General features: G+C 42.9%; 1 protein-coding gene across 3 annotated transcripts in view; it reads left to right on the top strand.

Moving 5' to 3' along the window:
* The first annotated feature begins 5,549 nt into the window (after positions 1 to 5,549).
* Positions 5,550 to 27,679, top strand: part of MFAP5 (microfibril associated protein 5) — a 263,735-nt gene continuing 241,605 nt past the window's right edge. The window contains exons 1-9 of one of the 3 annotated variants that reach the window (XR_007373826.1): positions 5,550 to 5,703; positions 6,089 to 6,151; positions 8,705 to 8,752; positions 11,416 to 11,451; positions 13,854 to 13,889; positions 14,625 to 14,660; positions 15,342 to 15,429; positions 15,870 to 15,943; positions 16,455 to 19,454. Coding sequence is in view for 2 of the 3 variants with exons in the window: in XM_048930679.1 (XP_048786636.1) it covers positions 6,091 to 6,151; positions 8,705 to 8,752; positions 11,416 to 11,451; positions 13,854 to 13,889; positions 14,625 to 14,660; positions 15,342 to 15,429; positions 15,870 to 15,943; positions 16,455 to 16,576 (501 nt within the window). In the remaining variant the exon portion in view is untranslated. Of the gene's footprint in view, positions 5,704 to 6,088; positions 6,152 to 8,704; positions 8,753 to 11,415; positions 11,452 to 13,853; positions 13,890 to 14,624; positions 14,661 to 15,341; positions 15,430 to 15,869; positions 15,944 to 16,454; positions 19,529 to 27,679 lie in introns of those variants that run through there. The other 2 variants (XM_048930679.1, XM_048930693.1) reach the window with 2 other exon arrangements.

The following is a 27,679-nucleotide window of genomic DNA, read 5'->3' as shown; positions in this document are numbered from 1 at the left end:
TCAGGAGACATTTCAAGAGAAGGTCCTTTCTTCCTGGAGCTGCAAAGGCAGCTGGTTGCGGATGAGGCGTGAACAGGGCAGTGACTTCTTTAGCCAGCTCTAATTACTGCTCTCTGATGGGAGGATTCATCCTGCTAACTTTGCTCCAGGCTGTGAGATAGGAGAAAGAGAGGAGGAATCAATGTCTAAAACTGCTACTGTCATTTAACTTGTGGCCATAGTAAATCTGTAATTAAAACTGGCAGTGTTATATTTCTTCCTGGGAGAAGAGTCTTGGAGAAAGGACCCTGAAAAGCCACTTTTAAGCTCAGCTGCTTGAAGAAAGGGGAATTCCCAAAGGACGTGTGAAATAGCCTGGAGAACATTGGCCTTGAGATGGTATAAGGGACCATAAAGAAAAGGGCTTTCTGGTAGTAGGAACTACAGAAAAAGCAGAAAATGGAATGCCGAAGCACAGCAAGGAAGAAGGAACATCCTGGCAACTTCTCACTGCAGGCTTGTTGGACATGAAAAGCCTAAATAACAAGGCCAACTCACTGAACAGCTCAGAGCTCACTGATTGCCTATTCTCATTCTTCACAAGCGTTGAAATGATTCGGAGGAGGTGAGCATGTATTAATTAGTTTCATGGACTCCCTTAGGGTATTGTGTGACTGTAAGACATCACAAGGCAAACCTGCTTATTTGGAAATAAAGGGGTGAATCCCTTATCCTTGGAGACACAAACAGCATAAAGTATGATTATCACTCAACAAGAGGTGTAGTATTCCCCTTCTACAGTGTACTGGATTTGAAGTCAGAATCCCCCAAAATGGGGACAGATGGATCAGGCTTTGAGCTCATTCCTCCTCCCCACTGATGATCTCAGCTACATCAGTGAGACAGCTGCAGGATAGTTTCAGACCTCAGATGTGGAGCCCATCAGAAACAAGAAGTCATCAATATACATTCCAAGAAAACTCACTTCACCAGCCCCAATTCAAGTAACCACCAAATACTACATTATTGAATGATACACTCAAACATCTTAGAGCAGTCCGTTAATTTATTATTACTCAGATGTAACTTACTGTGAGGATATACAAAGACCAGAGACATACAGAGTGAATTCATCTGGCATTTAAATGCCTCTCCAGGACCTTTGCAAATGATGTGCACCTGTCTGCTGAGATGCAGTCATCTCTGAGGGTGAAATACACCAGGAGGTGATTTTCATTTTTGGGAAGGCTGATTTTGTGTCTTATCCAAAGTTTCGTGCTACCATTGCTATAACATCCTTGTGCCATAAGTACTTGAAAAGAAGAGAACTTCTTGCTGAATCAATGTCACTGCATCTCTTCTTAGGTAAACACATACAGGTGCTGGGGTTAGCTCAGCTTAGGGCACATGTTATGGATGTGGACACATTTCCTTTATGAGTTACTCGTGCTGTTTGATACAATTTTGTTAAGTTTGCTAGTGTTCAGTGTTTAAAACCCCTGCCCTGCAATTTGTTTAGATTTCAGAAGGAGCTATGTCTCTGAACCAAGGAGGTAAGGAAGTTCTGCTGAATCTCTGAGGAGAAAATAGGAGTTCCTGATTGGAATTATGTCACTGAACATGTAACATACTTCTGGGAAACATCAGCATATGTAAAACATATAATGTATATAAGCTTAAGATCTTTTGTGTAAGCCATGCATGATAGGAGGACAGCCCCTATGCATCCAGCACTGATATTAAAGAACACCTGCTTTCTAACACTCCAGTTTGAGTCTTAGTTTCCTGATTGACTGATTTAAGGTATCAGTTTACTGCAGCACAGGTCTCTTTCACATCATGTTGTGGCACTGAGGTCTGACTTTTCAGAGGGAAGAATGTTGAGTCACCTGCCAAATTGCTGCAAATGTCCCCAGGGTACTTCTTTTGGAGAAGGACAGCTGCATGAAAAGAATTAGATAGGAAAGTGGATTAGAAGGGAAGATTTAGGATTATGTTAATTATTCTTATCCACAAACATTGAGGGCTGTCTAGCCATCTTTGTGAACGCCACAGAGCAGGGATGGGGGGAAAATAACAAGATTCCCCTACATCAAAACGCTTGAAGAGTTGTGGGTCCAATGCAGAGGAAAATGGGAGAGCTAAAAGAAGACCATTCATGCCAGCTAAGGGCCTGCAGACACTGAGCCACTTCCCAAGAACGTGCTTAGACTGCAAGAGAAAAAATGTGGCTTGCCAAGCTGGTATGCTGCAGCTCCCTCCAGTGTACGGAGAAAGCAAATACAGCGGGATGCATCCATTTATCTTCACTGCTGTCTGTCCGGTGTGTAAGATACTGAGCTGCTTCACAGCCATCCATTCCGACACCGTGAGCACCCACCAATCCGCAGCAAGTGCTAAAAGCAGTCCCCTTAACATACACTGATCAGCCTAGAGAGAACACAATCCTCCAGTATGAAAAAAGGCTTAAAGCTCAAAAGTAATCTGAAGAAGCCTTCCTTAGGACCCGAGCTGAATTCTGCAGTCTGTGGTATATAGTGATACATCAGTACCTGCTAGACTATGACATCAGTGAAAGTTTTCAAATAAATGGGTTTCAGAACTCACACAGTCTTCATCTGCAAAAAGTAGGTTACACCAAAAGCAATGCCTCCTATTTATTTCCATAGACACTCCAACAGATACAAAGATTGCAATAACACTGTTTGATAGAGAAATTCTCAGCTACAAAACACTGTTTTTCTACATAGTCTCTATCATTAGCTATGCATTTCTATCAGTGATGAACTTGTATGACACACTCATAAAAATCATCTACATGATCTTCTGGAACGTGCCTTGTGTTTCATGTCACTGTCGTCACTGCTGAAATGCACCACCACCATCTCATTGTTTTAACATCCACTGTTCAGTCTCCAGAAACATTCAGCAAGTGTCAGTGAATATTAGTGGGGGCAGTTTCTTCCAACAAGGAGGAAATCAGTTACACACATTTGTTTCACATGCACTTCCATGTCAGATGCTATTCTGTCGGAATGCCCCTCTGCTGCCATCTGCCACACAGCAACAAAATGTAGCAGAAGGTTGGTGGGAAGGTTCAACCTTTATAGCCACACCATCAGCATTCACCTCTGATGTTGTGGGCCATAATAAAATAATAAAATAGGAGGCATTATTTTTGAAGCAGCTCTCAGATTTTAATCATGCATGCTACTCTGAAAGAGGCACAGAGAGAAACAAACAGTAAACCAAGCTGTGTGGAAAGTTATGGACCAAACATACTGCTATTTGGATCTGAGAGGATTCCTTTAACCAGTGAGCTATTAGAGCTTCCAGCAGTTTATTTTGTTTGTTCAAACACCTTTTGGAATCTCCAGTGTACTAAGTTTTGGCCAGTCCCTGCAAGTGGGACAGGTGGTATCTAGATCCAGTGAAACAGTATCTAGATTCACTTTAGAACTGCCCTGCTGAGCAGGGTAATAAATGTCCAGTTTTCCCCATTCTCCCTACTCATGTCCTGCTGCTGCTAGGCAGTGCTGACTAGTGTTTTTCATCTGAGACCTAGCACGACCAGGAATAAGCAAACGGGCAGTTGTTGTCCTTGCAAGCACTGCCACAACCACTGCTCAGCTGCTGTTAGGTAAGAGGTGCTGGCTTCAGTTCTGTTGCATGAGGTAACGCTTTGGGCCCCTTGTGACAGCTAGGACATACTAAGGATTTCCTTTTCCAATTAAGCACTGTTCCTAGTTTTCTGTTCAGAACAAGGGTAAGCCTTACAGGCTGCATCTTTCCCGTGCAAAGTTCATGTCCTCCGTTGTTGTAAAGGAAGGGAGCTTGGGCCATCCCCTATCCTGGGAAGGCAGCCGGAGGCAGGAGCTGCCAGGGCTGCTGGAAGGGCTGAGAGTTGTGGGAACTGCAGTGCAGATTACCTGTGTTGCTCCCTTCATTTGTAATGTGCAGTGTCCTTGGAGGTGCAGCAGCAAAAGGAACTCTGAAGGATGGCATCAGTGAGGCTTACATCTCCTTCCTCACTTTTCTTTTTGCAGTTTTTTTATGTCTCTCCCATTTTGCCACTTTTTCCCTTTGCACACACTTTCCATGCTCCCCATCCTTCCCAGACTGGCCAGAACAGCAGTGGTACTGCAGAGCTGACTCCTGCCCTGCACCTTATCCCTGTCCCCATTGCACACAACTCCAGAATAGGACAAGCCACACTGACAGCACAACTACCATCCCCTTCCCCATATCCATCTCCACTGCCACCACATCTACATTCCCATTCCTACTCCTATCCTCATCCCCTATCCCATCACTATTCCCACCCCATTCCCTTTTGTGATTCCTATCCCCATCCTCACCCATTTCCCCAACCCTATACCTCTCTCCAACCCTATCCCCATCCTACCCGTTTCTTTCCTCATCCCCTTCCCCATCCCATCCCTATGTCCATCCCAATCCCCTTCCCCTCCCCGTGCCCATCCTTATTTCCCACCCTATTCCCATCCACATCCCTACACACCCTGGGGTACTCCCATCCCACCTCTGTGCCCATCCCCTTCCCTACCACTTCTTCATCGCCACCCCATCCTCATCTCCACCCCTTTCACCATTTCATTCTCTATCTCTGCTCCCGTCCCCGTCCCCGTCCCTATCACATCTGCACCTCCATCCAATTCCCAACTCCCGCCCCCGTTCGGCTGCCGAGAACTGGGAACAGGAACACTCCTCCCGCCCTGGCGCGGGGCGGCGATTGATGTCATCACTGCTTCTTGCCAGCTGTTTGGTTGACGGCCAGGCTGCTATCTGCGCGGAGGGCGGGGGGTGGGGGGGGATGGTGGCACTGTGCCTTCGCCTGTGCAAGCGCTGCTCCCTATCACGCGGCCGGGGCCGCCTTGTGCTCGCCGTCATTCTGCACCCCTCTTCGCCACAGTGGGAATATCCTTTCCCGTCCAGCCACCCGTCTCTCCGTCCCTATCCGCCCTGCTCTCGTGCCGCAGTGCGCCGACCCGTCCGCCGCTCTGGCTTCTGGTCCCGCTGGCTAAATGGTTTCGGATTTCTCCTGGCCAGCATCATTTGCGGCGCATGCCTGATAGGGCGGTCTGTCTGGAATACTACAATGCTGGGGAACATGGGGGAAGACTAGAATCCATCCTGTCACCGTGGCGAGCCGAGCATGTTGTTTCGGAAAATATATGCATACTGCATACTGTTGGTGTAAAAGGGCGAGACAGGGAAACGGTCAAAAAACAGTATCGAGGGAACAGCTAAGTGGGAAAATGGGACTTCGTGTAGAAGAGAGAAGGGAGAGCGAAAGCACTGCATGAAAGGAACAAAGCGAAATGGGAATGTTTAACGTCTGCACAAGAATCCGTCTCTGGTGCTGGGCCATCCTGGGGGAATGGGAGGAGCAGTTTTCCTTTGGAGTATAATAAAGTCTGGAATGAGGGTGTGGGCTGCTGCTCCACGCTACCTCCCTTCTCATTCCAGCTGCATGATGACACCACATCCCAGCATCTCACTGGCTTCTCCTTTTTCTTTCTTTCTTTCTTCCTTTTTTTTTTTTTTTTTTTTCCTCCCTCGAAATTGTATTTTGAAGACAATCAAAAGTAGAGCATGTTCTGGGTGTGGTTGCATTTGATTTTCCCAATAGCCAAAGTGGGGGGAACTGCTAAAGGAGAAAGACAGAGCATCTGCTGCTGAAACAAGCGGAGATCAAGGGCAGCAGTAAGTGATGGGAATCCTATGTATTCTCTCAATTCACCTCAAAACAATGTTAAAGTGGGAGAGAGTGGAGGAAGAAGATAACTTCTTTGCATGTTGGGGTTGCATGCGGAGGGGGCTTAGCGACCTGAATAAGAAAAGGGATGGAAGCTGAAACAAGGTGGAAAGAGGGAAAAGGCAGATGGAGTTTTACATTCAGTCCAAAATGTTTCAGAAATGTCTGGAAAACTGGTCAGATTGGAAGGGAGACAGGTGGGAGAGAGGTTGGAAAGAACAAATGGTCTTGAGGTGGAAATGGAGGCAGCAAGCAAAATTTCTGGGCTACAAGGGAGAGTATCTCTGCTCACATTTTAATTTTTTTCTGACCCCTTTCTCCTCCTCTCCACAGGGATGAAGACCTCTGCAACCCTTACAGCACTGTGTCTGTTAGCTTTCTCCTTTTCCCCAGCTGGTGAGTCTGTACTCCAAGGGGAGTATTTCTTCTTCACCCTGGCTGCATGGAATGTCCTGCAGAGACTAAAGTGCAATGCTCTAAAGAGAGAGAGATATGTAGAAGGATGATGAAGGGGAAGGAAAGAAAAAGGTAGATACAGGGCTATAAGAAAAAAAATTATGAACTAGGGACTGGTTCAACCCCCCAGAAAATAATGGGAGTCATGAGACAGAGATCCAAAGCTTGCACTATAGGAATGTTTGAGTAAGGAGAACATCCAGGTCTGGAGTTTAGAAAGAGAATTAGCAGTGCATTATCCTACAGATTGTGCTGCATTTCATATAGCTGACAACCTGTGTCTGCACGATCTGCAGAGCATTTCCCAATACTCCACAAAATGTATTGTGTTGTAATTGTGAAAAGGTTAATGTCACCAGCGGTTACTGCTGGAGCGCCCCCACTTTAGACAGGTCTTCTCGTTGCCAGTAAATTTTGTCCATCTTTGTGTTTCTATTTTGAAAACCTAGCTTCCACTTTATTTTGGTTTTGTTCTGTTTTGTTGCTTCATCCTTTTGTTGGTATATCTTTGGCAAAAATTCAAGTGGGATCAAATTTCAAGAAGAAAAAAAAAAAAGGAGAGATCAGCATGAGACATCAGAGTCAGGACAGACAGCAAAAGATTAACTCCAGTGAATGGAGAAAGTTCTACCTCAGAAAGACTGCATGTAAAAGAGCAATTATTGCACCTATTATATCCAAATCAGATCATTCCAATCTACTCTCATCAGTACTCCCCTTGTGCTGTATGAGATGGCTGGAGATGGACTTCCTCTTTTTGGTGACTACATAGGGATTGAATTGGAGCTCAGTTTTGCTCCCATAACACTTTTTTTCCTGTAAGTATGCATGGTAGTTATCTCAAAGAGGATGTTATGTTGTGACTGTGAATTAGGAGGAGAGGCATCCAAGAGCTGGCCTTTGAAGGTAAAAAGAAAAAGTCTGTGATGCACAGAAGACCTTAAATGAGGATTTCTTACTTTTCTGTATAGGAGTTCTGTTTTAACTTGGACAATAACAGTAACCAACATCTGGTCTCTCATTGCCTTTTTCAGTTTTGGTTCATCTACAAATTGGTGAGTTAGGGTTGCAGTTTTGTCAGACCTCAAGGGTGAATTTACTGCAACCTGGACAATAAAATACAAGCATTTATAAAGCATGTGAATTGATTACCAGAACAAATACAGATTGAAGTAATTGAAAATCTGTCTAAAAATTCACCTCTTTTGTCCTTGTACTCTGAGGTTTTACTTCACTCGTGTCCTCTCATTTTAAAGTTGATCCAGTTTTCTAGTCATCTTGCAGGGGGAAGAAAAGATAGTAAAACTGTCTATTCAAAATTAAAAATTGGTTTTAGGTAAGAATCCAAGTCCTTGCTTTTTATCAGAAACCATCAAGAAAGTAAAGATCTTTTGCCAATGCTTATTACCATTAAGAAATCAGCCAGAACTGGAAAAGTATGGAGCTCCACTACCCTGTGTACGTAAATTATATGTATCTGGCTCTCCCTGGATCAACAATCAGCAGCTGAGCCCTCGCTGGCAGCTGGGTGTGGAACAGAATAGTCCCTTTATGCCACAGAATATGATTAAATAGAAATCCCAAGAGTCCTTCTGCATTCTGCAAGTAATGGCTCTTGGAATGAGGAAGGACTAAGAATAAAACCCCAGACCAGATGGTCTTTACTCATGCAGTACTCCCAGTAGAAAGCTAAAGGCTGAGTCCATAAGATGTAGCACTATGTACCGTGCCTTGGGCTGGTCCTGCACACATCCCTACAGTGCCCCAGATCACTGTCTTTTTCCTGCCAGCTCTTTCCTTCAACCCATCCCCAAGTATGCAAACATTTTCCCTCTCTGTGTCTAGCAGGAAATATTTTCATATTCCTGGCTGCAGAAGGAAGCAGCTCTTTCACCCGTTATGTTTGGATAAATGAGCAGTCCAGTTCAATTCCTTCTCTGCCACACAACACACACAGCCAAGTCTTCCTGAGTGTGGAAAAGATCTGCTCTGCTCAGTACTCAGGGAGGATGATGGACCAGATAGTTATTTTCTAAAAGAGGCATGCAATCCGTTGCTTACTGTGTCAATGTACACAACTTTTGTTACCACAAGCAAACATTTTCTATGAGTCAGATTCCTTTTTTTTTTTCTCTCTAAAACATAGAGATTTTGACCGACCTCAGCAGGAAGGCAAGGAGCAATTTGTTACCAAAATACATCAAGGAGTGTTGCAGAAGTGCATAGTCAGGTAGATCTGGTGGTATTTACAGTCTCTTACTCTTCCCAGACTTCAATTCTGGTGGAAGCAGCAGATGGAGAATCAGGATTCACTGTATCTGAATGCCTTCAAAGAAGAAAAACAGCCAGCAGGGGGGGATTGAGGCAGAGGGAAGAGCATTTCTCCCTTCAGCAGTGGGTGGTCTCTCCTGAATAAATAAGCATCTCATAACAAACTTCGTGAAGACTTCTTATAGAAATCCCTCTCCTTTCTTCACTCTCCTCTCCTTGCAGGCTGGTTTCCATGGGTGGTCAATGGACAAGAACTGGAAAGTGAAACTGGTAAATATTACTGGCATGTTAATATAATAAAGAATGCTAATGTGACTTTGTTGTCCTATATAGCTACAGCCTGGTTAGTTGCAAATGCTGTTCTTTGTTTCCTGGCCTCTGACACTGTAACTTGTCTTTCAAGGAAGACTTCTAAAATAACCTGCTAAATCTTATGTGCTCTTACAAGTAATGTTGGGATTTTGAACACTTTGCATGAAGTTACTTCAAAGGCTGTAAGATCACATTTCTAAAGCAGTGAGAAGCTGGAGCAACTTCACCACTGCTCAGGAAAATCCTGAGCAAAATGGTGTGGAAGTGATATACTTTATCTGGAAGACTGCTGTGAAAGAATATTAACTGGTTTTCACACTGAATGTGTTGTTGGGGGTAAATTGCTTTATCCATTTGTACCTTACTTCTTCCATTTCTCTGACATAACAAGATAAAATAAATGTATAGTTGCATCATGTTTCAGCACTTAGAGGGACCACAAGAGCCTGACTTTTCTTCATACTGAAGCAACTGAGTAAGCCTTTAGACATTTTGCAGCCATGACCCTTTTTGGAAAACAATTCAGAGGCCAGTCCAAAATGTGTCAGCCAAGCTCCCCTTTCCTTCACACTTTGTCCTTCCATCACTACCTCAGTTTGCCATCTGTTGCCCTTCAGAGAAACTCATCTGCTGATGAATTCTTACAGTCTAGACTTCAGAGTTGCCTTGCTCCTAACATGCAGTGAGTACTCCAGCTGTCTGTCCTACCGTTGCAGGAGCCATCAGTGCCTTGGTTTCAGAAGACTTTTCTTCCAATCATGATGCCTACCATGGCCATATCTGAGAAATTGGAATATGAAACCAGAGTTCAGTAAGGGTTTAGAGTAACACCATAGGATCATACATAGTTCACTCCAAAAGTAATGCCTCCTATTTATTGCCATAGAAACTCCAATGGATACTAAGAGAGCAATAATACTTTTTGATAGACAAAATTCTCACCTACAAAACACTCTTTTTCTCCATAGCCTCCACCACTAGCTATGCATTTTTACCAGTGATGAACAGGAGCCTACATGCTTCACTCATAAAAATTTGCTATGCTGTCAAGAACATTGGTTTGTCTATCACATCACTGTCTGATGTGAAACACACCACCTCTTCTGAAACACACCACCTACTGCCTCATTGTGCTAGCATTCACTGTTCATTCTCCAGAAACATTCAGCAAGTATCAATGAATACCAGTGGGTGCAATTTCTTCCAACACTGAGGATTCAATTACACACATTTGCTTCATACTCACTTCCACGTCAGATGCTATTTTGTCAGAATGCCCTTCTGCTGCCATCTGCCACACAACAAAATATAGCAGAAGTTTGGTGGGCAGGTTCAACCTCTACTGCCATACCATCAGCATTTACTTCTGGTGTCGTGGGCCACCAAAACAAAGTAGGAAGCATTACTTTTGAAGCAACCCCCATGGAACTGGTTGAGTTGGAAGGGACCACTAAGGATTACCTACTCCCACCCCCTTGTTCAAGATGTCAAGGGACATCTACAGCTGTGGGGAAATCTCTGGACTCTCAGAACACACTGGAGACACAACAGCACACCAATATGGTTAAAAACTGTTAGTCTACTTTATTGTTAAGCACTACTCTATTTATACATGTTAACAGAGCATTCTATAAAACACTCTTCAACTGTTCACACAGGCGCTTATCCAATCAGAGTTGTGAGACTTTCTTTCTTCTCTAAAGGTGTCCTTGGTTCTCATGCTGCTTATCTTGCTCCACAGCTGCTGCTCTGAACAGTTTTTCCTGTATTCCCACGTACAGCCAAACATGAACACTAAGCATTCCAATTCCAGTTCAGTCACTGAGGAAAGCAATGGATAAGGATGGAATGAGTTCACTACATTTATGTACCTACTGGACTGAATCCCAGTCTCCTGAGCCTACCACAGTGGCCAAGATAATTCAAGCTAGCTATAGCTTGTCATGTAAGGAACAGCAAAAGTAAAGACAAACTCTGTCAGGACATAGAAGGACCTAGGTGTCCTGGTGGACAAGTTGACCATGAGCCAGGGCACCCTTGTGGCCAAGAGGGTCAGTGATATCCCAGGGTTCATTAAAAGGAATGTGGCCAGCAGATTGAAGGAGGATATCCTTGCTCTCTGCTCTGCTCTGGTAAGGCCACATCTAGAGTATTCTGTCCAGTTCTGGGCTACTCATTTCAAGACAGATAGGGAACTTAAAGAGACAGTCCAGTGGAAGGCTATAAACATCATTAAGGGACTGGAGAATCCCTTAGGAGGAAAGGCGGGCAGACCTGGGCCTGCAGTGCTTATCAGTGCTTATAAATCAGTGCTTATAAATATCTAATAGGTGGGAGTCAAGTGAATGAGGTCAGGCTCTTTTCAGTGTCGCCCAGCACAAGGGGCAGGGGGAACAATTTAGAACATAGAAAATTCCATATGGACATGAGAAAAAACTTATTCACTATAAGGTTTACAGAGCCCTTGAACAAGATGCCCAGATTGGTTGAGGAGTTTCCTTCTCTGGAGATATTCAAAACCCACCTGGATGCTTTCCTGTGTTATCTACTATATTGAACTTCTCCAGAGATTTCTCTCAACCCTATGATTTTGTGATTCCGTGACATTCTCTCTTTTCCAGGTGATGTTCAGACAAGCTCTCTCATCAGCACCCCTGGTAAGTACTTAGCTCTCAGCAACTTCAAGGTTCTTTTATTTCCCTGTTCACCTTTATTCCTACTTATTGCCCCAGATGTTAAGAAACCCCTCTTCCTCACCTTTGACATCTGGCAGTGCTCTTCCAGAATTTATGGCTCTCAGAGAGTCTTTTCTGTGCACCATGCAGGGAAGTGAATCAAGGTAGCTAATGATTTGTTCTCCAAGGAATTGCTGGCTTCACCTGAGGTACTGAAAACTGTCTGAAGTTGATTGCACTGCAAGAAGCCATGAAATCTGAAGCTTACACAGCCTGAGCTTCCAAAGGAAGTTGTAGGCAGAGACTAAGTGACAAGGGAGACAAATTGGCCAGGTTCACCTGTCCTCCCTGCCGCACCTGCAGCTAATGTGGATAGGGAATGACACTGGGGAGTGGCTAAATATAGGTGAAAAATATGGTAAGTGGGAGGCACTCCCGATGACCACTTACTCAGGCAGGTCCAATCCGCGGCCCATCACGGCTCGCATTGTGGCCCGCCCCCTGGTGGCAGCTCTTCCCCGTCGAGTGACCGGGCGCGCGCTCGTCGCTCTCAGCAAACATCGGTACGTGATTGGCGCTGTCTGGGCAGAAATTAGGGCACGGGAGGGTTCTTGCAAATAGTTTTCTGCGTTTTGATACACTGGCTAAACACAGCCCTGTGAACAGCGGAGAATACACAGCCGTGCTTTCTGTTTTGATACAGGAATTTGAGAGCAGGCTTCAAGACTGCCAAAAAAATCACCAGTTTATGTTTGTGACTCCATTTTCAGTCGACACAAATACATCACCTGCAAACTTTCAAATGGAATGTATAGAGTTGCAATCAAATATTCAACTAAAAAAAAAGAAATGATCATAACTATTTATTCGACTTTTATAAGACCTCTTGTAACAGAGATAAATATCCCTTGCTCACAGTCATGCTTTACTCATGTCATCACTTTTGGCAGTATGCACATTTGTGAGCAACTACTGTAGAGAATGAAGAACAGGAAGAGTAAAACTTAATTAAAAATCTCTGATGAGCACACTGATAACTCACGAAGAATTGTAACCAGTGCCATCGAGCAAGACTGATGCATTAGTATCACAAAAATACAGTCAAATATCCTACTAGCTTCATATTTTTGTTTCTCTCTCTATAGCATATATTTCACAAGGGCTGTTCTGAAAGTAATGCCTGCTGTTTTATTGTGTTGGCCCATGACATCACAGGTGAATGTTGGTGATATGACAGTAGAGGTTGAACCTTCCCACCAGTATTCTGTTATGTTCTGTTGATGTGCGACAGATGGCAGCAGAGGTGCAGTCTGACAAAATGGTGTCTGACACTGAAGTGCATAAGAAGCAGGAGTGTGTCCTTGAATTTCTCCATGCAAAACAAACAAACAAAGAAACAACAACAACAAAACTGATTTTCTTTGACACTTGCAGAACATTTCTAGAAACCAAACAGTGGATGTGAGCACGATGGTGCATTTCAGCAATGGTGACAGTGGGTCACCTCCGCTGGCACAGATTTTAACAAGACTGGCATGCGTCCTCTTGTTCATCGCAGGTGAAAATGCATAGCTAATGGTAGTGACTATGTTGGAAAAATACTGTTTTGTTGCTAGGAATTTGATCTATCAAGCAGAATTACTGTGCTCATTGTATCTGCTGTAGTTTCCATGGAAATAAATAAGAGGCATTACTTTCAGAGCAACCTATGTTTATGCAGCCTAAGACAATTTATCTTCACTCAATGAAGTTCAGGCAAGCCAAATGGTTGGACAGCCATGGCTTACATCATGCAAATATGCATGGAGAGCCAAGCCTTGCTGTGGAGATTGCCCCAGGGGAATCATTGTCTAGAATATCATGGGTCAAGCAGAAAACACTGGGAAAACACAGGCAGAGAAAAGAGGAAGCACAGTATGATGTTCACATGGTTTCATGATCTTCCTGGGGGCTGGTGTGAGATGACTGCAACGTATGTGAATCTCACATTCAGACTGTGAGACTGGATGGTCTGTAGGAGGATAGATGAATGCCTTCTGTGTCCACAACAAAATGATTGTGACTAACCTGCTTCTGAACTTGAGAAGGCTAAATATGAGGCCTTGACAGAAAACTTTTCTTTCAAAATGCATACTGTGGAAGGATCAAGAAGAAACTCTTCAGAGAGGATGTGCCATGGAATCCATCTCTGCCCTACAGCATCCCATCAGCTGTAGAAAACCCAGCATATTCACAGAAGCCTGCTGTTAATCTGACAAATCAGATTGTTGATGAATGCATGAACAACATGTATTATGTCTACAAATCAATAGTGATGAGCCATTGGCAGAACTGTGGGAGGGAGGAAGAGGCTGAAATCTCAGATCTTTCATCTCTTTTTTCAGCTGCAGATGTAACACCACCTGTTCTTCTCAGTCCTGGTGAGTTTATTATCATTTCACAGCTGAGTGTTGCAGACTCATCTTCCCTCTCCTCACTCAGTCCCTTGAACACTTAGAATTCCAAGTTCCCTGAAAGTCCCTAACTGGAGCCCCAGCGCCCAGGAGACTCTTTTTCTATATGTCCATTTATGTTGTCTTTGCTTCTGGTTGACACAGGAACTGTGCAGGAGTTTTCTATTACCACTGATGAAAACTTGCACCTGGCAAGTCGTCTGAGTCCCTTTCCAGTTTGTCACTGGGTAAACAATAAAACGTACTGTTTTACTGTGGTACAGGTGGACTGGTTTATAACAGGGGACAATAAAACCAACCTCATTTTGCTTTCTTGTCATGGGCTTTAAAAAACCAGCTGGTCCAGCTAGTAAAAGCCAGTCACAAGTTTCTTTGCTTGCCAAAATGGATGGCAATTACTCAAGCTTTTGAATTATAATTCAGGATGCCTTTTACAGCGTGATTTTGAACAATAGTGGTAATGCTTTATGCTAAACCTTGGACAGACTCTTACCATTGTTGGCTCAATAGCTGACACTAGATTCACACTGGGTTTGTACTTTTTTTTACTTTGTGCAAGTAACAAAGAAATTTTTTTCACATCAGAAGTCACAAAAGAGGGCTTTTGAAAGAGCTTTACTTTTTTTTTTTTTTAATAAGCCAGTTTTATTAGGAGGAAATAGTTGTAAACCACACTGATTTTGCTACTTTTCTGTCTTTCAGTTCAGTCTGACACTGAAACTACAACAGCTTCATCAGGTATGTTTAAGTTTGCTGCCTGCACCTTCTTACTGACCCACTTTCACACACCTTGTAACCTCTCCAGATGGGTGCTGGCTGAGCACCAAACTTTGTCTCCTCAGATCTGCTGACAAAATTCACTTCATCCTTGTTCCTTGTATTAAGAGTACTGGATAATGGCAGTAGTAGAAATGGAAATCTTTCACTGGGTGTCTTGCCCAGGGTGGGAAAAATTGTCATGCCCTGCAGGCATGCTGAGTGGTATGTCTGAAGGAAATTCAAGAAAACTCATCATAGTTAACCCCAGTCAGTGGGGTTGATTGTCCAAGTTTGTATCCTGAAGTGAAAGACTATAGATCTATTAGGAACATGTTAAATGTGCAACTGCAGTTTATGTTTTGTTTATTTGTATCTGTCCACTTGAAAGAATATGCCTTCCATGTTGAGGATTCCCAGTAGGGCTGTTTTGTACCTCATTTTCCCTTACTTTTATCTTATGAAGCAAGGTGATCAGAAATATTTGCATTATTTTTCTCTTCTCTAAAACATTCCCATCTCTTACATGAGAATGGAAAATAGTTGCTAGCAGCTTTCACTAGAAGCCTGGAAAACAGTACCTGGTAAAACAGTATGCGTCCAGAATGCATACAACTGCCAGTGATGCTGGATTGAACCTCTGTGTATTACATGTGTTCTCAGATTGTCGTGAGGAGCAGTTCCCTTGCACACGCCTGTATTCTGTTCACAAACCAGTAAAGCAGTGTATCAGCTACCTTTGTGTTACCAGGTAAGAAAACAGCAGTCTCCAAGAAAAGCCCTAAAAGCCCTCCAGAAATGGCACATCCAGTTCAACAATTGTTTCCTTTGGAAACTACACCTTCTTTCAAGGAACCAGTTGTTGAGGTTAATCCTACCCTCAGAGCTGCCTTTTAAAGTTATTAATTAAAACAGCATGACATCTATTATCTGAGCAGCACTAAGGAGCTACTACTATGTGTCCTATATTGTAATCCTCATGTAAATCACTTGGCCATACCACGAAGACTTGACAAAGGTTACCATTCTTTTGATGATAGCCTTATTCTGATCATTCCAAAAAGATATGGGATTTGCCTACTCATCATGAATATAAGCATGAGTTTATGTTTATTGCTTATCACTTTTTTGTTTCTTTTTATTACTGTGCTTTTCTCTGTTGTCCTTGGCATTCTCCTGGTGATCTCACAGTGTGCGTCGCATGTACGTAATAAACAAGGAGGTGTGCTCTCGCATTGTCTGCAAGGAAAATGAAGTCATGCAAGGTGAGTTACAGTACAAGATAGCCTAGGGGAGGGAATAGAAGAACAACTGCAGCCATCTGATACTGTCTCCAAACTAACATTTCCTAGCCCCAATCTACATGCAGTATTTTCCCTAGACTAATTCTGGGGGAACTCTAATGCAATGCAGGCTTGCATCCAGTACACATGCCATGAAAAGCACTGGGAGGCAGATATAATACTACCAAAATTTTGAGAGCTCTTGGCTGTGCCTTGAATTTGCTTGGTTTTCATCATGCTCGGCTAACCCCAGACAAGCCTTTACTCAAACTTACATTCCTTTGAGGTTAAAGAGTAACTCTCAGTATTTCTATTCATAAATTCAAAGAAAAAAAAAAAAAAAGATCCAATCTAGATTTCTTATGTAGTCTTTGCTGTTGCAGCAAGTTTCTGCAGACACAGTGAAGGATATACTCCTAAATTTTGTGGTAGTGACAAGTTTGAAGGAAGCTTTGATTATCTGTCAGCATGTATTCATGCGCTTTGTTTTCAGATGAGATCTGTCGCCAACTGGCCGGCCTTCCTTCTCGACGTCTCCGCCGATCTGGGCAACTCCCATATCTCCCTTGTAAACAGATCCTGGAGCAGCAGCACAGGAGGCCTGATGCTCTGTGAGCTACCAAAAGTAGAAGAGAAAAAAGAAGAGAGAGAAGAGAAATCATCATCCCCTGCCTACAACCCAAGACAAGTCCTTCTTTCTTGTTGTGATTCCCCCACCATTTCCTTGCTTCTCTGCTTTCTCCCACATCCTCTTCTTCAAGTGCTGCAGTGCACAGAGTTCCCTATCTGTCATGGTAGCTGCAACTGTCTTCTAAATCTGTTGCTGAGGATGTGGGATGCTCCCCTTTTCTCTCCGTTTCTACTTGGCAGGCTTGTTTCCCAGAGGTCCTTATGTCTGTGTATTGTCTCTGCAGAGAAACATGAATGGAGATAGGGTGTCCTCTCCAATGGAGGAAATGCCCTAAGCTGTGTCTCATGTGGAGGAATGCAAGACTGTATACACAAGGCTTTATGCCCTGGCCTAGGTTTCTTGCATGGCATGAGTACAAGTTCTGATACTCCTAGTCATACTGTCCTTCTCCTGTCCTCCACAGCTACTGAGTTTGCTCTGTGTCTGCTGGACTCAGAGAAGTGACAGAACTGGGAGATGAGCTGTCCTCCACCCAAGGCAAACCTCATTGTATGGCAGCAGATGATCTGTAACTACCTCTGGGAAGTTCTTCATTTCATGCCCATTGCCTCCCTCACACAAATACTACCAAAAGGAAGAATTCTTGATTTAATATGGCATTATACTTTTCTCAAGAAGATTATGTTCTCAAGAAGAGAGATCTCTCTTCTCATCTCTCCTTTTCTCTCCTCTCCTTTGCTCTTCCCTTTCCACTGAAGAAAACTCTTGATACCCATTTCAGACAAGTTTCAGGAAGCAGGAAGTATGGATACACCTGTTCCTAAGCCCAAGAGAGCCCCCAAAACATGTGTGTCCTTAAAGAACTGGGGACTTGCTTCTTGTGGGGTGAAGGACAGGGCAAGAGACAATGAATTAGCTTGTCCTGATGACTTGTTTGATCTAGTTTCATCTACACTCACCAGCTGCTGAGTCCACTTTCACTATCTCCACTTGAGTTCCTACCTCCTGACCTGGTGTGTTCTGCACAGAAAGGAGTCAAGCTGAAATGACATGTGGTAGAGGAATCATTATCTGGGGGGATCCTTGGGTTTTCCTGCAGGTTTTCTGTGTGCTGTATTGCACAGAACCGGGTGCTGGTGGGGAGGTGGATATATCTCTAGGTATGAGCATAGAAACAGGCCAACCTCGGGAAAATAATTCACTCTGGTAGCACTGGATGTCTGTTGGCTGCTAGAGAACCTCACTTTCTAGATGCACAGAAAACATTTCCAGGTACACGGTCAGTGTTCTGAGATTGGATAAGGGAAGTGGTGAAAAGCTGTCTGAAGAGTCTTCATCACTCTCTGTGACTTTTGGTGGCATGCCTAACTGTTCTGTAGAGCACCTTATCTCAGCATCTATCTCAATACAGCAAAATCAATAAGGAACTCTGGGCACTGTTCCTAGCTCTAGCATAGTTTGCTACAGCATGTATTCGCAATCACAACACAATGTACTCTGCTACTGAACCGAGTACCATTCAGCCTGGCAGGAACAGCGGTCTGCTGAACAACCAGAGTAACACAGCACATAAGTTTGCTGTACAGAGTTAGAATTCTCAGAAAACTGATGAGAGCCTCTCCACAATACTTGGATTTCTGCTGTATGCAGATAGAAGCTGCATTACATCCTCCATGTACGGAAGGACATCCTGCAGAGGCATGTTTGCTCTATATATGGTCAAAATTGGCTAAATGGGCTAAATCTCTAAAGGTTAATAAATTTTATAGGACAAAGAATTTCAAGTTATGCACTGACTGCATATATATACATAAGGGCATAGCCCTTGTACACAGAGGATGATGTTCCTATTGAGTACTCTAGGCTCAAGAGATTAGGGATGGATGAGGAAATTATACTGAATACACGTTTGTGCAGAGAGGAGGGCACCAAGAACTTAATCTCAAAACTGATCAAGTAACTTGCAGTCACTGACTTCTATGCTGGGATGCCTATGAAGCCCCTCCTCACATCCTGCCCCCCTGTAGGATGGAAATGAGAAGTTAGAAGGAGCTCTTGGAAATTGGACTAGGGCAAGTCCCCACCCTGTATTTAGAGTTGAATATAAGCTGATATATAGATATATAGATATATAACTGCATAACATATCTACTGTACAGTATATAGAAGTATTCATACAATTTGGGGAATAGTTAGAAATCTTTCTGTTGCTTGCTTTCAGCAAGGATAGGAAGAGGTGCTCCTCCCCAGGAGAACACTGTTCTAATGCTTGAGTCCGTATAATATACACAAAACATTAAAAGAAAGTTTATTTTCTGTTTTTCTTGGCAAATCTCATGTGTCTGAGTTTATTTGTCTCTAGCTGTATTTCCTCCAGCTTTGTGGGTAGACTTGATTCCAGCCCAAATCTGCCATTTGGACCTCTTTAATCCCTGCTAGCTCATTCCTGAGCTGCTACCTGCTTCACTCATGAATCGCAGGTCTTTCTAGGAGCTCATTATTTTTTCTTCAGATACAGAAAATTATTCGCAGCTTTTTTTTTTTTTTTTAATTTCCCATGGATCATTGTGCTACATTTTTCTGGCAGTTCATAGTTGGAGAGTAAAATGATAACTTGAGATATGTGTTGAAAATGTGTTGCAACTAAGCATGTGCCATGATTTACTGGTAAAGAATTACTGTCTCCAAGTAAAATGGTGAGGTGGTGTGGTGGTAAAACGGTAAGAAAAGAACTGTGATACATCACTTTCACTTTATAAGCAAAGAATCTGTTCTCTAGTGACATAGGAAGTTCCGCACAAATGTGCGCAAGAACTTCTTTACAGTGAGGTGACGGAGCACTGGAACAGGCTGCCCAGGGAGGTGGGGGAGTCTCCTTCTCTGGAGATGTTCACGACCTGCCTGGATGCCTACCTGTGTGACCTGGTGTAGGGAACCTGCTTTGGCAGGGTTGGACTTGATGATCTCTGGAGGTCCCTTCCAACCCCTATGATTCTGTGATTCTGTGATTTAACTCAGAAATATGGAAAACTGAAAGATTTACTATGTTAAATAGTATGCATCTAGGTCAAGAAGATCAGGAAAGTTATCTTTATTTGGCTTTCATGTAAATTCATCAGATGGTAACTGTACGTATTTCAGTTACAAAGAAGGAGCATTCAATGCATGGAGGACTCTGAGCAGTGTCCATTCTTGTGCAAGAGAACTACATTTAGATAGTATTTCTAGAACAAAATTGGCAGTGACCCAATTTGCCCATTAAACGGCATTTAATAGCATCCCATCACTCTTCAAGACTGAAGCACACAGTGCACATTCTTGCACAACTCTATCCCCTAGAATCAAAGTTTCTTCCTGGCTAGCACTACTGAATCCTTATTTCACACTGTTATAATAAAAACAACCTCAGCCTGACTGACTATAAATGGAGCTCTCATCTGCACAGGCCTGACCCTGTGTGGAGTCAGGCTTTGACTCATGAGCTCTTTTGTATTTGCAGTGTATTTCTGTCAGCAGACCAAAGGGCTGAAGTACCACTTCTGAAGAAAGTCTGAAGGAACTGGTCTTGTTTAGCTTGGAGAAGACTCTGAGGAGATCTCATTGCGTCCTTCCAGTACTTAAAGGGAGCTTATAAGCAGAAGGTAGACTGAGTTTTTACACAGTCTAATAGTGATAGGACAAGGGGGGATGTCTTTAAATTAAAAGAGGGGAGATATAAGTTAGAAGTTAGAAGGAAATTCTTTACTCAGAGGGTGGTGAGGCACTGGAACAGATTGCACAGAGAAATTGTGGATGCCCCATCTTTGGAGGCATTCAAGGTCAGGTTGGACAGGGCTCTGATCCAGTGGGAGGCAACCCTGCCTGTGGCAGGGGGGGTGGAACTGGATGATCATTAAAGTTCCCTTTCAACCTAAGCCATTCTATAATTCTATGATTTTGCTGTTCATGTAAGTGATTTCCTTTTAAAAAAAGGTTCTCAATAATATAGAAGTTAAAATGCAAGCTGCATGTACTTCTTGCAAATCTGTTACCGTATATCAAACAAGTAATTGGCAAAAGTAATCCACAGAGCAAAGCTTGATTTAGTGACTAAATGCTCTTTCAGACTGTCTTTTTGGATACTTCAACAAGATTCCACTTTCCATCCAAATACAATGTGTCACAAATTAGACATTAAGAAAGAGATAAACTATAAATATATTATTATTTATATAAGTAAATATCTGTATTAAATGTTTCTAAGTAAGAAGAAACACAAGAACTCACCTGCTGAAATGTAAGAATAAATGTACATTAAAGGTACAGTTTTTTTAAATGTGTCCTCACTGAGATCCCAATTAAGATCATTGATTAAATTATGTTAACAGCAAGCAGAGCTAACCGAAACTAATCAAATTGCTCAGAGCCTAGATCAGCTGAGCTTGAAACAACTGGCAAGGATGGAGAATTCACAGCCCTCCTGGTACAATTGAGAATATTTTCCTGATCTTAAATCACAAATTCTTTTTTTTCAGCTGCTCTGTTGCTTCTGGTCATTTTGCTGTGAGAGAGATTGTTTCTCTCTCCTCAATAGTCATGACGAAGAGAATTGAAGGAAATAGCAAATAAAATATTATAATTCATACAAAGGCTGAGTTTTCTTTCAAATCAATACAGTTTAATTATTATTAATAATTTTTTTCCTCTGAGGGAACTACATGAAAAAATGCAAAGCCTGACTAAAACGAATTAATCAGTTAAAGAATTTTGTGTCCCTGAAGCAAGACTCTGCTTATGCTCAATGTAGCTCATTTTTCTCATGCACTGACCTCTTAACAAGGGTTACTTTTCATTTCTTGGCTTTGCATTTGACAGCCTCAATTTTCACTGTTTTGCCCTTAGATGGGATCTTTGCCCTTTTTGGTCTGTCAGCTTTCATATTCCCCAGTCTTTTGATTGCTTTCTTGGCCATCATGGCTGCCAGTTTCTTGGCTTTCCTTCTTTACAGTCACAGCCACTATGTGCCAATCAAGGGTCAGATTCTCTTTCGCCTTCGCTGCTTTCTTGGCACCTTCTTTTTTGTTTGTTTGTTTGTTGTTGATCTTGAGGAGCTAGAAGCACCGTATCATCTGCTGCCCTTGTCCAGGCTACTGAGCCCCAGCTTGGCGATGTTGTTTCTGTATAATAATTAGACTTCAGTTTCCTTTTGGAGTCATGCGTTATCATTTGTTTGTGTTTCTTGTAGGCAGACATTACTCTCCTAATCAGCTCACCTAGAGACTGAGGGTCTGCAGGGTTTGGATCCTTCTGCTGTTTTCTCTGGTTTCTTAGCAGACACCTTAGAGGCTGAAGCAGCAGTGGCAAGTGCAGCAGCAACAGTTATTTTGAACATGAAAGCCAACAGTCTACCAACATGACTAAGGTTGTGGTTTCACACTGATACACATCAGCATGCTATATCTTGCAATGGGTATGTTGTACCTACAAATCATTTCCATGCTCAAAGCATGAAACTTACTGCTTAGATTATTCCCTTGGAGCACTGAAGTCAGACTGACAGAAAATGTACCCACTGGAAAATGCTTACATCTCTCTGTGTCTCACGTCTGGTATTCAAAGTGGCACAGAGCAACTTAACAATTTGCCATTATTACAGTTTAATTCAATTACAAATTAAGCATGCTTTTTTCCAAGCCTAGTCTTACCTTCAGTTTTATTCTTGCTGTGGAAGAAGGGTTCAAAATAATTTTTTATGCATGGTGCAGGGTGAATGTTGATCCTGTTGTTTCTCATCATCTTTTCTTGAGCTCATCATCATCGTCATTCCATTTCTCCTAGATACTTTGTCCTTCAGCTGGTATGCTTGTAACTTCTTTAGTTTGTGTTAGGAAGGGCAACTGAAATCCTCATAGTCTCTGCTGGCTCCTTTGCCATTTGTCTTCACTGAGAGCACTGCTAGGAGAATTACTTCAGGGTAGATTTTCGCCTCTCAAATCTGTGATCTTACTTTAGTCTTGTCAGTGATTTCCAAATTGAGGCTGGACGAAGCTAGCTCCTTTAATGTAAATGTGCCTGTTCCCTACCCATCCCTGTACCTGCACAGAAAAGAAACCAGAGAGGAGTGGACACAATGGCCCTTTGTTAACAGCCAAGAAAAATTTATGAAACTGCAGGAAATTCTGAACACAGGACTGCAAGTCAAGAAACATGAAAGCTCTTTAGTGAGCTTCCAAGCACTTTTGTCACAGCCTTTCCCAGAAACAAAATTTACTGAAAAACAAAAGGAAAATAAAAATCAGGATTTACCACCCAGGTGCCAGGTGCAAGCTGTTTTTCGGTGAATCACATGAGCTGCAGCAACTGCACAAACAGGAGCTAGTAAGAGACAACTATGGTCTCTTACTATGGGAAACCATAACCACAGTGAAGAGATGACTCTCATTGTGAAAAACTGCGGTGCAAAATTGAGTTTCTCTCTGTGATTAGCAGAAGATTGTAGAGATATGGAGCCAGTGACTTGCACTAAGGGAAATATGGGACTAGGAGCAGGGCCTGGGGTGTCCAAACCAGGAGTTTGTGCTGCAGAATGGAGTAACACTGGAATGTCACCTGCAGTATCCTGTGCAAAAAGAGGATTTTCTCCAGGTCCAAACACTACAGAGTCAGAAGTCAAGTCAGATATGCAGGACATACCTGAGGCTGGAGCTGCATGCATTGCTATGGTGCAAGCAGCTCTGGTAGTTATTTCCCTAGGTCCATCTCCCAGCACTGGGAAGTTGCATTCTCCTTTGATTTGCAGATGATGTGTCTTTCTTACTGTGTCAAACATTTACTGCTTGGTCTCTAGTTTTATTTTTTACCTGCATGTATGGTGCAGAAGATATTCAGTACCTCTTATACTCCTCAACCAATCTGGCTCCTTTCCTTCTACAAGTAGTGATCCCAGCAGGTGCCAGTCACTCTGGGTTAGCAGAGAGCTACAGGGAAGAAATGAGAGGCACTCGTAGGATTGCAGTTGAAAAACATGTATTCAATTCAATAATTTTACCCTAATTTTGCTCATCCTCCAGGAAAAATACAAACTCAATTGTGGAATAAAAAATAAACTATGACAAGCTTCCAGGTGAAGGTTTTGCAGTTTGAGCCTGCAAAGCCAAATTACTAGTGAAAGGCATAATAAAGTATGACCTTAACGCACACCCAGCCCTCAACCAGCCCTCAATTCTACATCAGTGGCATCATCTACAAGCATGCAGCATGCAGTAGCGTACAAGGTGGAGGTCAAAGTTTCATAAGCCCACCCTCTCAGTAGCACTTCCACACATCCTTGAGTTCCACCTTCTCTCACTCCCACTTCCTTCTTGTGACTTCAGACCACTGTTCTTGTGCCTCTGAGGCATTGCCTCACAGTGCTTCAGATTTTCATTCGCAACCTACCCCTACCCAACACACAATCCTCCCGGTCACATCCAAGTAGATTTCACATACATCCTAAGAGTTTCCCTATATCTCTGTGGTGCTGTATATTCCACACCATGAAAGGCAGTGTTTTGCCATACCACTGTTGAAACATGTTTCCCAGTCATGATGTCAACATCATAGGAAGAGTTGGCAGATGTAGGGACAAGGCACATTGCCCCATGGAACAAACAGCCTCCACATGTAATGCTAATTTTTTTCACACCTGGAACAGGAGCAATGGGAGTAGTCTTGGCAGAACTGTTTTTTACTTCTGTGCTGGATCTATTTTTCAAAATGGGACAATTAATCTTTGTGAAATAAACACAGAATACAATGTAATGTACTTATGAAAAATAAGCACATCAACTTATTTGCCTGTGTCTAGCTACAAAGAACTCTGCTTTTGCCCTGTTTGAGGCATCTGTGCAAGTCTGTGCCTATGGTGCATCAGCACTCTTCAAGAAGAGAAAGTTTTTTGCTTGAGAATTTCGCTTAAGGCAAGGGAAGCAGGTGGTTGCAGTTCTTATGCTCAGTGTAAGAAATAACCAACTGTTGACACTGGCGGTCGATTCAAAATATGATTTCTGAGCAAGAGGTGAATGGAAAAAGTATTTATATCAGTACACAACAGCACACAACTTCCTGTTGACTAAACAAGCAACTTCTACTCTGCTTTGGGTTTAGATCATTACTTTTAATTATTCACCACATTTTTGCTTTCTGATTTCTTCTCTTTTTGCTTTCTGGTGATATTAACCTTCCTTCTCCTCTCCTACTCCACTCTTCAATCTGCTTTTAATTGCCTGATGTTCTCATTTTTCTGAGTATAAGATGCCTGAAGGGATGCTAGGGCATCACTATGTGATCTAATCATGATAAGGTGGACCAATGCCTTTTTCTAAATAATACTACAAACACACCAATAAAGGAAACTTTCTTAGCCTTCCCCATTAGCCTTGTTTAACTGACCTGAGCTTTAATCTGAACATAGACTGAATCATAATTTGTAAACCCCTTTCACTCTTTCACAACTAGTCCCTTCTCCAAGTGATTTTACATTGAGCAGAAAGGAAAGAACAAGCATGGTCAAAATCTCTCCTCGTGTATATTAGCTCCCACTCAGAAAGAAGTCCTACCAGATATTAAAATTTGGCAATTTACAGCCAGAGAGGAAGATGGACTAGCAAATAAATCAGATGTCAGTGATCTTTCCAAGTTTGTTTGCTAATCATGTTTTTAACCTTATCATAGGTGATCTCTGCTAATGTGCAAGAAAGGTTGCATCTCCTGTCATAAGAATAGCATAGGAGCTGAGGATCCCTCTCAAGATTTAATCCTAGACTTGCTATGAGGCACTAACAACACATCCACAGCTAGCTTTGACACCAACACATTCCTGCTCTGGGAATTAAAGCTGGAGGCAGAGAAGTGCTGCTACTGTTTACATACATATTAAAAGTGAGAGGGAAGTGGCTGGATGGTCAAAATGAAGGGTATTAGGAAGCTTTCAACAGCAGTTAGACTTGCTAGCCTTGCCAAAGATTGACATAACTCATCTGTTGGTTCATTTGTTCTTTCTTATTTCTGTGCAGAGTATCAAAGTTTATGGAAAATGACTAATGTTTTAAATCTTGAAGAATGCATTCCAATGGTTTGCAGAATCTGAGAAAGAATCTATTTCAACATGTAGAGTATTGGTGGACAAAGGGAAGGCAACCAATGTCATTTACCTGAACTTGAGCAAGGCCTTTGACATGGTCACCCACCACATCCTTATCTCCAAATTGGAGGGATGTGGATTTGATGAGTGGACCAGGCAATGGATAAGGAATTGGTTGAAAGGCCACAGACAGAGGATGGTGATTAATGGTTCTATTCCAGGGAGAGGTCGGTAATGAGTGGCATCCCCCAGGAGTCTGTCTTGGGACTGGTGCTCTTTTAACAACTTTGTCAGTGACATCGAACGACAGAATTGAGTGCACCCTCAGCAAGTTTTCTGATGACACCAAGCTGAGTGGTGTGGTTGACACGGTGGAAGGAAGGGATGCCATTCAGAAGGACCTCAACAGACTCAAAAGGTTCAACACAACAAAGTGCAAGGTTTTGCACTTGGGCCAGAGGAATCCCAGGTATTTATACAGACCAGAAGGAGCAGCCCTTGGGAGAAGGACCTGGGGGTCCTGGGGGATAAAAAACAACATGAGCCAGCAGTGTGCTCTTGCAGCTTGGAAGCAAATGGTATCCTGGGCTCCTTCAGAAGAGGGGTGGCCAGCAGGGACAGGGAGGTGATTGTCCTTCTCTACTCTGCCCTTATGAGGCCCCATCTGGAGTACTGAGTCCAGGACTGGAGCCCCCAGTACAAGAAAGACAGGGAGCTGTTGGAGAGGGCCCAGAGGAGAGCCACAAACGTGACCAGAGGGCTGGAGAACCTCCCCTACAAAGACAGGCTGAGGGAGCTGGGCTTGTTCAGCCTGGAGAAGGCTGCAGGATAACCTAATTGCAGCCTTCCAGTACCTAAAGGGAGCCTACAAACAGGAGGGGAGCCAACTCTTTGCAAGGGTAGACAACAGCAGGACAAGGGGAAACAGTTTGAAGTTGAAGGAAGGAAGATTCAGGTTGGATGTTGGGGGGAAGTTCTTTACTAGTGAGATGAGATGAGGCGCTGGAAGAAGCTGCCCAGAGAGGTTGTGTATAGCCCGTTCCTGAAAGTGTTCAAGGTCAGGTTGGATGGGGCCCTGGGCAGCCTGGTCTAGTATTAAATGTGGAGGTTGGTGGACCTATGAGATAGGTGGCAGGGGGATTGGAGATACATGATCCCTGAGGTTCCAACCCAGGCCATTCTGTGATTTTATGAGAATCGACACATAGATCTCACAAATTTCACTTATTGATATGATCTAGCTGACTATTAATATTTTCTCTTTTACTCCTTCTAAAGTGAATAAAAATCTACAAAATTTTCTATAAATGTTTGGATCTAAAAATTAGGAACCAAAACAAGAATGAAGCCAAATCTACCTTAATTTGTCTGATGAAACATAGACAGTCGACCTTAAGAAGAACATTTCCAAGGGTGTGTTGTTGTTTTTTACTTTTCTTGTGTAATAGACATTCTCTTTGTGTTACCAAAAGAAAAAAATAGCATGAAGGCAGGATAAAATGATTCTAGGACTAACCTGGGATATTTGTCACAAGGTTCTGCTAGAGCAAAGACTGAAAGGGAGCAGCTGTTTTAGTAGCAGGAAAGTTCTCTATTAGTCTGTTATGTAGAACAGGGATTAATAGGGGATGCAGACTCTTCTGTCTTTGGTCAACACTAAAAGCCAGATCTCCAAAGAGCATAATTGCCACAACCCTTGGCAATGAAGCTGCTAAACTGTGTGTCTTTTGAGTATGACCACTACTACTGTGGAGCTAGGAATACATTTCCCCATGGTGTAGGACAGTCCAGTCCTGAATTTCCAGGAGCTCTCCTTGTCTTGAGGTATGCATTACTGGCCACTTTTAAAGTACTGGGCTAGAGTAGTCTGTTCTGGTCTGCCAACTCATGTTTTTGCATATACTGGCTTCGTGCGGTACTAGCAGCAAGCTGAAAGCCGGTAAAATTAATAAAGAAAGTAAATCAAGCAGAGAAAAAAATGAAGAAC

Source organism: Lagopus muta, chromosome 1, assembly GCF_023343835.1.
Source record: "Lagopus muta isolate bLagMut1 chromosome 1, bLagMut1 primary, whole genome shotgun sequence".
NCBI lineage: Eukaryota > Metazoa > Chordata > Aves > Galliformes > Phasianidae > Lagopus > Lagopus muta.
Note: the sequence above shows the minus strand (reverse complement) of the source record. Positions and strands in the feature narration are given on the sequence as shown.